This window comes from Molothrus ater, chromosome 34 (genome assembly GCF_012460135.2).
Source record: "Molothrus ater isolate BHLD 08-10-18 breed brown headed cowbird chromosome 34, BPBGC_Mater_1.1, whole genome shotgun sequence".
Classification (NCBI taxonomy): domain Eukaryota; kingdom Metazoa; phylum Chordata; class Aves; order Passeriformes; family Icteridae; genus Molothrus; species Molothrus ater.
The window spans coordinates 1237231-1248567 of record NC_071661.1 but is presented as its reverse complement, the minus strand read 5'-3'; the positions used below and the strand labels follow the sequence as shown (position 1 = coordinate 1248567).

The 11337-nt window shown below is 49.2% G+C and overlaps 1 protein-coding gene across 1 annotated transcript; it reads left to right on the top strand.

The window, feature by feature from the left end:
• The first annotated feature begins 9771 nt into the window (after positions 1–9771).
• On the top strand, positions 9772–10704 carry LOC118700695 (olfactory receptor 14J1-like). The gene has a single exon (XM_036405291.1). The coding sequence runs from the start codon at positions 9772–9774 to the stop codon at positions 10702–10704; it is 933 nt and encodes a 310-aa protein (XP_036261184.1).
• The last annotated feature ends 633 nt before the right edge of the window (positions 10705–11337 follow it).

Below are 11337 nucleotides of genomic sequence, written 5' to 3'. Positions count from 1 at the left end.
TCTGAGGGTGTGGCAGGGCAGTTTGTGGGCAAACAGGAGCGTGGCACGGCTCTGAGGGTGTGGCAGGGCAGTTTGTGGGCAAACAGGGGTCTGGCACGGCTCTGAGAGTGTGGCACAGCAGTTTGTGGGCAAACAGGGGCCTGGCATGGCTCTGAGGGTGTGGCAGGGCAGTTTGTGGGCAAACAGGGGCCTGGCACGGCTCTGAAGGTGTGGCACAGCAGTTTGTGGGCAAACAGGGGCCTGGCACGGCTCTGAGGCCATGGCACAGCAGTTTGTGGGCAAACAGGGGCCTGGCACGGCTCTGAGGGTGTGGCACAGCAGTTTGTGGGCAAACAGGAGCGTGGCACGGCTTTGAGGGTGTGGCAGGGCAGTTTGTGGGCAAACAGGGACCTGGCACGGCTCTGAGGCCATGGCACAGCAGTTTGTGGGCAAACAGGGGCCTGGCACGGCTTTGAGGGTGTGGCACAGCAGTTTGTGGGCAAACAGGGGCCTGGCACGGCTCTGAGGGTGTGGCAGGGCAGTTTGTGGGCAAACAGGGGTCTGGCACGGCTCTGAGAGTGTGGCACAGCAGTTTGTGGGCAAACAGGGGCCTGGCATGGCTCTGAGGGTGTGGCAGGGCAGTTTGTGGGCAAACAGGGGCCTGGCACGGCTCTGAAGGTGTGGCACAGCAGTTTGTGGGCAAACAGGGGCCTGGCACGGCTCTGAGGCCATGGCACAGCAGTTTGTGGGCAAACAGGGGCCTGGCACGGCTCTGAGGGTGTGGCACAGCAGTTTGTGGGCAAACAGGAGCGTGGCACGGCTTTGAGGGTGTGGCAGGGCAGTTTGTGGGCAAACAGGGACCTGGCCCGGCTTTGAGGGTGTGGCATGGTAGTTTGCGCAGCAGTTCACACCGGCAGGGTTGCAGGTTTCCAGGAGTCCCCTGTTCAAAAGGTTTGCTGTGCATTCCTTTTGGTGTTTTTGTTGTTTGGTTCCAGAGTTTCTGTTAGTAATGGTCTTCACATGATCAAAACCCCTAGTTAGTGCAAATCTGTGTAACCAAATGGAACCCTCCAAGAATGATGTGTCTGGACAGACTCATTCCTGTGCAGAGTGTTTGAGCTTCCCTGTGGTTTCAGGGGGGTTGAGGATGGAACTTGCCTGAGGTGTGAATAGGTGGATGATCTTCTCACATTGGTGGCTGACCTTAGAGTGGAAGTTGAAAGAATAAGGAGTATCAGGGAAAGTGAAAGGGAAAGAGATCAGTGGATTGCCCTTCCATCCTTGAGGGAGGCCCAGCAAGGGTCAGAGGACTCCTCTGCCTTCCACTGTCAGGCAATAGAAGAACGCTTGGTAGATGAAGGGGACTGGAACTGGGTCCCTGCTTGAGGAAAGGGGCCCTTAATAATTATAGTATTAACAAAAAACTCCTTTTATCAATAAGTATTAATAAAAACTCCTCCCAACCCCCATCCCCTAGCCAGGTCCACTTCAGAATAGGTATGAGCCCCTGGATCTGGAGCATCAGCCAAATTATTTAGAAGAAAATTATGTGTCCAGTGAGCATCTCAATTATGATTGATCTGTGAGAGTGATTGCCACCTCTAACATCCAAAAGGAAAGAAGGGTAATCGTGGTGGGTGACTCCCTTCTGAGGGGAACAGAGGGCCCCATATGTCGACCAGACCCACCCCACAGAGAGGTCTGCTGCCTCCCTGGGGCCTGGATATGGGATATTACTGAGAGACTGCCTGGGGTGATTCAGCCCTCTGATTATTACCCACTGCTGATACTCCAGGCTGGCAGTGATGAGATTGAAAAGAGGAATGTCAGCACAATTAAAAGGGACTTTAGGACGCTGGGACAAGTGGTTGATAGGACAGGGACACAGGTAGTCTTTTCCTCAGGCCCTTTGGTGGCTGAGAAAAACGGTGAAAGGAAGAGGAGAGCTCACATTATTAACAAGTGGCTCAATGGTTGGTGTCATCAGCAGAATTTTGGATTCATTGATCACGGGGCAACTTTTACAGCACCTGCTCTACTGGAACCAGATGGGATCCATCTCTCTGTTAAAGGCAGAAGATTTTTTGCTCATGAACTGGCAGAACTTCTTGAGAGGGCTTTAAATTAGGTCTGAAGGGGGAAGGGGATGCATCTGGCATTCTGGAAGCAGGCCCAAGGGTGGCAAGCCTGAGTTAGGGCTGAAATCAGCAGCCCAGCTGGGGTGCATGTATACCAGTGCACGCAGCATGGGTAACAAACAAGAAGAGCTGGAGGCAATGGTGCAGCAGCAAAGCTGTGATGTAATTGGCATCAGGAAAACGTGGTGGGATGACTCACGTGGCTGAAACACTGCACTGGATGGCTACAAGCTCTTCAGGAGAGACAGGAAAGGGAGAAGAGGTGGAGGGGTGGCCCTTTATATTAGGGAGGCTTTGGACACCATAGGTATTGAAACTAATGATGATGAAGTTGAATGCTTGTGGGTGAGAATTAGGGGGAAGGCCAACAAGGCTGACATCCTACTGGGATTCTGTTATCCTCCACCCAACCAGGAAGAAGAGATGGACAACTTATTCTATAAACAGCTAGAGAATGTTTCAGGTTTATCAGCCCTTGTACTTGTAGGCGATTTCAACTTGACAGACATTTGCTGGGAAATCAATACAGCTGAAAAAAAGCAGTCCAGGAAAGTTTTAGAGTTTGTGGAGGACAATTTTTTGTTGCAGCTGATGGGTAAGCCCATCAGGGGAGGGACTGTGTTAGATCTTGTTGTTTGCAAGTAGAAATGGTCTGGTGGGAGATGTGGTGGTTGGAGGCTGCTTGGGGGATAGTGATCATGAAATCATAGAGTTCTCAATATTTGGTGAAGTCAGGAGGAACATCAATAAGATTTTTACATTGGACTTCTGGAGGGCAGACTTTGGCCTGTTTAGGAGACTTATTCAGAGAGTTCCTTAAAAACAAAGGAGTTCAGGAAGGGTGGGCATGCCTCAAAACAATGATCTTGAGGGCACAGGAACAGAATCTCCTTGTGTGCTGAAAGACAAGTCGATGAGGCAAATGCCCAGCCTGGATGGGCAAGGAGGTTTTGGAGGAACTTAAGAATAAAAAGAGGATGTGTCATCTTTGGAAGGAGGGTCAGGTCTCTCAGGTAGTTTTTAAGGGGGCTGCGAGAGCATGTAGAAAAAAAAAACTATGGCAGCCAAACTCAGAATTTCAAATGGCAAAATCTGTAAATGCCTTAAGTTGAAAGATGTAGCTGGGTGTGTATTCAATTCCCATCTATTAGAGATGGGGCAGTTTTTCTGTTAATTGGGCAGTTTGTCTTTGCCTCAATCAATCCCCCTCTGGGGAGGTATCTTCTGTTAATGGGCCATTGAGTCTCACTGCATGACTGATAAAAAATACACAATCTCATTGTGAGATGCTCTGCCCAGAGTGAGGAGCCAAGCATTCCTACTGAGATATAATCTGAGATTTTGGGACACCAGTACAGCCTTTCCACTGGATTCTCAGAGGAGCAGCTTTCAGCCCCACTGGATGCCCAGAGGAGCAGCTTTCTTCTCCACTGGATCCCAGAGGAAGACCAGGCCCATCTACACCACCACTGAACGTTCAGAGGAAAATTACACCTTTCTACAGGATCCCTGCTCCAAGAGAACCCCACCTGTCACTGCAGGAGCACTGCAGCCACCATTCAATCGGACTGCTACCAAGACCAACAAGTATTCTGACTCAGTAGGTTTTTTTTGTTGTTTGTACTATTTCATTTGTATTTTTAGTTTTCCTAGTAAAGAACTGTTATTCCTATTCCAATATCTTTGCCTGAGAGCCTCCTAATTTCAAAATTATTATAATTCAGAGGGAGGGGGCTTACATTTTCCATTTCAAGGGAGGCTCCTGCCTTCCTTAGTAGACACCTGTCTCTTCAAACCAAGAGATTAACCTTTATGGGAAAAATGAAAATATATACCCCACACTCATTTTAGAAGTATCCTAACCCAAAAGGCTGAGAAATGGCTCAGTGATTCCTGTATGTTAAATTATGAAGCGATCTTAATAGCTAATGATTTAGAGCTAATTCTGAGTAACCAACTCAACCCTGCCCAGTTCTTGTATGGAGAACCAGATGAGGAACTAATACATAATTGCCTAGAGATTTTAAACTATCAAACTAAAGGAAGAGAGGACCTAACAGATCAACGACTCCAAGGTGGAAAACGATTGTACATCGATGGCTCTTCACAGGTAATAAAGGGGCACAGGGTATCGGGGTACGCTACAGTGCATGAAGGGTTGGTGGCTGTAGAAAAGAGAAAGTTACCTTCCAACTGGGCAGCCCAAGGTGTGAGTTGTGTGCCCTAAAGCGAGCTCTGGAAATATTAGCACTGAAAAGGGGAAAAATATATACAGACTGAAAATATGCTTTTGCAATAGTTCATATCTTAGGAAAAAATTTAGAAGAGAGTGAGCTATGAAATTCAAAGGGAAAGGGATTGATTCCCAAAAAACTTATTTTAGAAGAGTTAGAAACCTTACAATTACCAGAGGAAGTAGCAGTGGTGTACGTTAAAGGACATCAAAAAAGGGTGACTCAAGAGGCACAAGGGAACAATTTAGCCGATTTAGAAGCTTAAAATGCAACTGAATCAGAGACAGAAAAACTAATAATAGCATTAACATCCATGAGAGAAATGCAAAAAGTCTCTGTATTCAGTGGGACAGAAGAGGAAGAACTCCTGAAAATAGGAGCCAAGAAAGATAACGAAGGGAAGTGGAGATTAACAGATGGGAGGCAAATGTTGAAAAAACCCCTTGCCAGGAAAATGCTAGAAGACATACATGGAACAACACACTGGGGTACACAAGCATTAAGTGATCAATTTCTAAGGGACTTGGGACGCACAGGAATTTTTGGGATAGCTAAGCAGGTAACTGAATTATGTGTGATATGTCAACAGGTGAATAAGAACATCATGAGGAAAACACCCAGGTGAGGGTGAGAACTGGCCTTACAGCCCTTCCAAAACACCCAAGTAGATTTTACTGAGCTTCCCCAGGTACAATGGTGGAAGTTTTTGCCAGTGATAGTAGATCATAGGGCTCATTGTGTAGAGATGGTGACCACTGTGAAAGCCAATGCCAGTGTTGTGAGTAAAACACTTCTAGAATCAATCATTCCCCAATATGGGATGGCAAACAGGACTGATTAAGTGGGGGAACTCATTTCACATCGAAGATATTGCAGAAAGCTTTTCAGGCCCTGGGAGTAAAATGGGAATTACACACTCCAAGGCATCCTCAGAGTTCCGGTCAGGTTGAGAGAATGAATCAAACTCTTAAAAGAGCTCTAGTTAAGCTAATGATTGAAACCCAAATGTCATGGATAAAATGTCTCCCTTTGGCTTTATTAAGAATTAGAACCCAACCCCAGTCAGATCTGGGGGTGTCACCCTATGAAATGATGTTTGGGTTTCCCTTCCTGACCTCGCCCCAGAAGGTTGCCACCCATGAGGAAGGGGAAGCCAATGCCAAGAAACAAGTGATGTCTATAGCACAAACCTTAGGAGGGCTAAGACATAAAGGGGCAATTCCTCAAACTACCACCCTGGACTTCAGAATCCATAATATTAATCCCGGGGATTGGGTGATGATTAAGCCGTGGAGAGATCAGCCTCTAACTCCTCAGTGGGAAGGTCCCTTTCAGGTACTGCTCACCACCGAATCGGGCGTGTGAGCTGCAGAGCGGGGATGGACTCATGGCAACAGAGTCAAAGGCCCAGGAGAAGAACCAAAGAGTGGACTGTAACATCCAGGCTGGGTGAAAAAAGATTGACTCTCAAGCAGAGCCTGAAAGACAACCAGGAAAACACCAAGATGCCCAAAAGCAGAGTCAAGCTTCCACCAACCAGCTCAAGAACTGTCTTCCTGTTTTCATGGGTGATAATTACCAGCAGCTGTTGAGGAGAAGTACACAAGGGACTGTAAAATGCAGTGGGACAGCTTCTTTAAGAAAATAAGACAAAGGAAGGAGGGCAAGGCCGGGTTGGCCCCTTTGTTTGCTACCAAGAAGGCTCCATAGCCCTGCTGTGGGTAGCAACCCCATGGGCATGGTAAGGTAGGGACAAAAGGCCATTCCAGACCTCTGTAATTCCTCAGTTGTCTTTTAATTCAACAGGGACTGGAGGGCAGGACCGAGTTGGCCTCTGTGCTCACCCCTAAGATGCACCAACTATGGGCAGCAGCCATATAGGCACGGTCGATGTGAGTCAAAGCCATACTGGACCTCTGGGATGCCCTTTTGTCCATTCCAAATAAGTGTGTCTAAGGAAAACCTGAGATTTTTTTTCTCCTGTTCCCACTGTCCTTGCCCACATCAACAGATGCTGGTATGACTCATTCAAGAGAGAGAAATTTTTTCACTTAATTGTTCAAGCAAAATGACTTATAGAAAACAAAAAGGGGGTTTGTTATAGATGAGTAATTCTATGGTTGACTCTCACAATTAAGGGGTGAATATTAAATATATGTTATGAGAAGTTTTGTAGATGTACAGTTATCCTTCCCCTCCCCCTTGCATTGCTATCACAGGATGGCCTCAGTAGTTGGGGCATTTGGGAGGGTTGGCTTGTTCCTATGGCAGCACCTGACCTCCAATCAAGGTGTGAGACAGTGATCTCCACCACTGGACAGAGAAGAAGGAGTCGATTGACAAGATTTTGGGAGGGGCTAGAGGTGTAAAAGACAGAGGATCCATTTTGTAGATGAGCACACAGTGACTGAATTCTTTGCTCCTGGCACTGTATCCTTTTCTTTATTCAGTCTTCTGCTGTATTTTGATAAGGCCTTAATAAGGCATTTAAATTTTTGAAAGTGAAAATCTTTTCTCACATGGGGTTGGGGAATGTGGGGCAAGGTTGTCCACACTGGGTCACTCTCAAGGTACAACTTCACTGACCTGGCCAGACCTCCTTAGGAGAGACCCTGGATCAATATCAATAACAGAATGCTGCAATCACCTTTTGTATAATAGGAAGAGCAATAAAAGACACCCTTTGAGATAGGAATACATATTACTTAGAAGCTCTTTGAAATATTTCTCTATACAGTAAAAGGAAATCTTCCTGATGAACTGCTCCAGACCAGAGGAAATCAAGGCAGAGCCATGGTTTGTCAGGACTTGCTTGATCCTAATGAGCCCCGTGGTGCATTTGGAGCTGAGTCTGGAACCTCAGGGCCTGAGAGGAGATTGCAAAAAAACTTTCCAGGAGTCAAAGTCAAAAGAAAACCCCAAAGTGTCTCAAGGCATGAATGGGCCCCACTGAGTTTCATCTCCAACACAGGCTCCTCATGGGCTCCTTGGAGGAGAGAATTGGAGGCCAGAATTGGACAAAACACTTCTCAGAGATTCAGAGTGGAAAGGAACATCCAAAGTACCTCAAAAACCTTGAGTATCTCAAAGTATTAATGAGCCCCACTGAGTGTCAGTACAAAGCTCTCAAGGGACTCGTTAAAGCAGATAATTGGGGCCATGATTGCACAAACCTCTCACAGAGACTGGATCAAAAGGGAAACACAAAGTACCTTCAAATAACTGAAGTACCTTAAAGCATTAATGAGCCCCACTGAGTGTTGTTACTGACAGAGCCTCTCCAGGGACTAATTACAGCAGATAATTGGAGGCCATGATTGCACAAACCTCTCAGAGACTCCAAGGCAAAAGCCAAGCCCAAAGTCCTTTGAAAAACCTGCAGTCCCTGCAGGGAGCATGAAGGAGCCCCCAGGGCCATTGCTGAGCAAGGCTCCCCAGGGACTCCTTCCAGCAGATCCTTGAGGCCACTGGGATGTGGGCTAGGGGGGGATGCTGAGGGCAGCACAAGGGGCTGACAGTGCCCAGCCTGGCTGGGGCTGTGCCAGGAGGCCCCAGGGCCTCAGGACAAGGTGTCTCCTCCCAGCCCTTGCTGGCACAGACCCTGCTGTGCCCCAGGGCACCAAGACTTGGCTTCTCTTTGTCCCCACCTGTCATCACTGCCTGCAGTTCTCTGCTCTGCCTGGGGCCTGGGGACACTTGCTCAGTCGTGTCCCTCTCTGGGACCCATTAAAAGTCCAAGAAAGTTTGGAGTTGGATTCTGCCGTGGAGTTCTGGAGAGGTTTCTTCAGCTCCCTCTCAGGGACTGATGTTCAGGGCCTGAGCACAAAGCCCCAGAGGGGCTCATTAAAGTCCTTGTGCTGTGTCTGTGCTGCTGAGCTGGGCTGGGCTCCTGGCCCAGAGGCAGCTCCTGGTCACCAAGAAGAGCTTCAAAAGCACATTTCTCTTGATGAGCAGCTCTTGTGCCAGCCCAGCAGGGCTGGGGCACTGCCTGCAGCCAGCCCGGGCACAGCACAGAGGCACAGAGAGCTTCAATCAGTCAGGGCTGGGAAGGGGCTGAGAAGTGCCTGGGGCACAATCACTGCCAGCCCTTGGCACAGGAACCTCTGGCTGCAGGACAATGCAGCTTCAGGTCCTGGAGCCATCTCCTGCAGCTGGAACATGCCAATGCCTGCAGAGCCTGTGAGTACATTCTCTGATTGTCTCTTGTGCAGAGCAGCCAGGGGTGCCCAGGGCTGTCCTGCAGAGCAGGGTCCTGCAGCCCAGGGCGCTGTGCTGGGGCAGGGACTCTGCTGCCTGCCAGGGACAGCTCTCAGCCAGCCCTGGCAGCTGCTCCCAGCTCTGGGGGACAAGATCTGGGTGGCAGGAGACAGCTGGTGAGGCTTGGGAGTGTTCTCCTTGTGTGGGGAGGATGCTGCATTGTTCAGGGCTGCTCCCAGCATGGCCTTTAAGTGCAGAACATTTCCAAGTAAGTTATAAAGGGACCACAGCGATGCAGGGACTGGATGAAAGAGGAAATCATGCTTTTTAAATCTATTTTTCTGGGTTGTCTTGATAGGAAATTGCACATAGATATTTATCTCTCAGTTCAGGTTTTAAAAAAACAAAAACAATCCTCTCAGATGTTTATAAACCAGGCAGTTACAGAAATCAGCACAGAGCCCTTTAGAGGCAGGATCAGTGCTGCTTTTCCAGCCTCCTCAGGGTTGCTCTTGTTAGCGTTCAAAAACACATAATCACAGAAGCGATTATATGTGGTGCTTTTTATTCAAGAGCTCTGGGAATTGGGGTAGTTTCCACCCAAATCTGATTCCGACCATACATTCGAGGTGAACGTGTTTTATACTCTATCATTACTTAATTTTCATGTTAATTATTAAACTTATATTCATCTATTGTATACACAGATTTCAGCTAAACATAGCTCCCTTTAAATTTCCAACATAGTTTCCCATAATTCTTCCTTTGGTCATATAATAATTATATTTAATTACTAAACAATCATCACATCTAACAATTATATCTTTTATCATACTGCTTACGCAGGTGCAGTGGTCTGAGAAAACACAAAGCCCAATATTTTCAAAGACTATTTTTAACATTTTCCAGGGCTCCACTATCACTCTGACGTTGCCCTCAGAGCCTGCAGAGCCAGAGCTGCCCCTGGGCAGTGCCTGAGCTGGGAGGGCTCTGCAGGGCAGAGCTGGGCCCCCAGGGCTGGGCTGGCCTCTGGCAGCACTGGCAGGGCCCAGCCCTGGGCACAGGGAAGCAGCTGCTGGCAGGGACAGCTCCAGGCACCAGAGCCCTGGGCAGGCAGTGGGGGGAAAGTGCCCCCAGGCTGTGCTGGGATATTTCAAGTCCTCTCCAAAGCCAACTATTCCATGATTACTTTTCTTACAGATGCCCATGCCAAGGCACCACAAATGTCCAACAGCAGCTCCATCAGGCACTTCCTCCTGCTGGCATTGGCAGACACGCGGCAGCTGCAGCTCCTGCACTTCTGCCTCTTGCTGGGCATCTCCCTGGCTGCCCTCCTGGGCAACGGCCTCATCATCAGCGCCGTAGCCTGCGGCCACCACCTGCACACGCCCATGTTCTTCTTCCTGCTCAACCTGGCCCTCAGCGACCTGGGCTTCATCTGCACCACTGTCCCCAAAGCCATGCACAATTCCCTCTGGAACACCAGGGACATCTCCTACACTGGATGTGCTGCACAGCTCTTTTTCTTTGTTTTCTGCGCTACATCAGAGTACTACCTCCTGACCATCATGTGCTATGACCGCTACGTGTCCATCTGCAAACCCCTGCACTACGGGACCCTCCTGGGCAGCAGAGCTTGTGCCCACATGGCAGCAGCTGCCTGGACCAGTGCCTTTCTCAATGCTCTCGTGCACACGGTAAATACATTTTCCCTGCCCCTGTGCCATGGCAATGCCCTGGGCCAGTTCTTCTGTGAAATCCCACCGATCCTCAAGCTGTCATGTTCCAAATCCCACCTCAGGGAACTGGGACTTCTTGCTGTTAGTGTGTCGTTGGTATTTGTTTGTTCTGTGTTCATTGTTTTCTCCTATGTGCAGATCTTCAGGGCTGTGCTGAGGATCCCCTCTGAGCAGGGACGACACAAAGCCTTTTCCACCTGCCTCCCTCACCTGGCTGTGGTCTCTCTGTTCCTCAGCACTGTCATGTTTGCCTACCTGAAGCCTCCCTCCATCTCCTCCCCATCTCTGGATCTGGCCCTGTCAGTTCTGTACTCAGTTGTGCCTCCAGCCCTGAACCCCCTCATCTACAGCCTGAGGAACCAGGAGCTCAAGGCTGCAGTGTGGCGACAGATGACTGGATGCTTTCAGGAACATTAAACTGCTGGCCAATTTCTGCAAATCACTTGCAATAAAAGTCATATTTGATACTTCTTCTTGGTTTCATTTTGAGGTTCTTTGTCTTTTTTATTTTAGGTTTTTAATCTTGTCCACAAATAAATGTCATTCCTTGTGCCATTTCTCATTTTGTTTCTCTCCACCTTCCCTGTGGCCACAGACTGTGTCTATGAGGGGCTGCGCTCTCGGTGGCTTTAAAGGAACTAAAGGATGTCCCAGCAGAGTTTTCTTCAGAGATGCCCTTTTGTTGCCTTCTCTGGAGCTGCAGCAGCAATGTCTGTGTGCAGAGCTGGGGCAGATCAGTGCTGGCCCAGCAGCTGTGCCCAGCAGCAGCAGCAGCAGCACTTGGTGTTGCCAGTGCTGCTGCCGTGGCCCTGCCCCGCTGCCCTGGTGGCCCTGGTGTTGCTGCAGGGCCTGAGTGCTCTCGGGGCTGGGCACAGCCCTGGAGGTGGCAGTGCCGGGGCTGCAGCAGGGACAGGCCATGGGCACTGCTGGGGCAGCGCTGACGCCTCAGGCCAGGCCCTGGGGGCTCCAGGCTCCTTGCCCAGGCTCTCTCAAGAACACGGCCAGGCCAATGCTCAGCACAGAAACCCCCTTGAGCAGCCCCAGGATGGC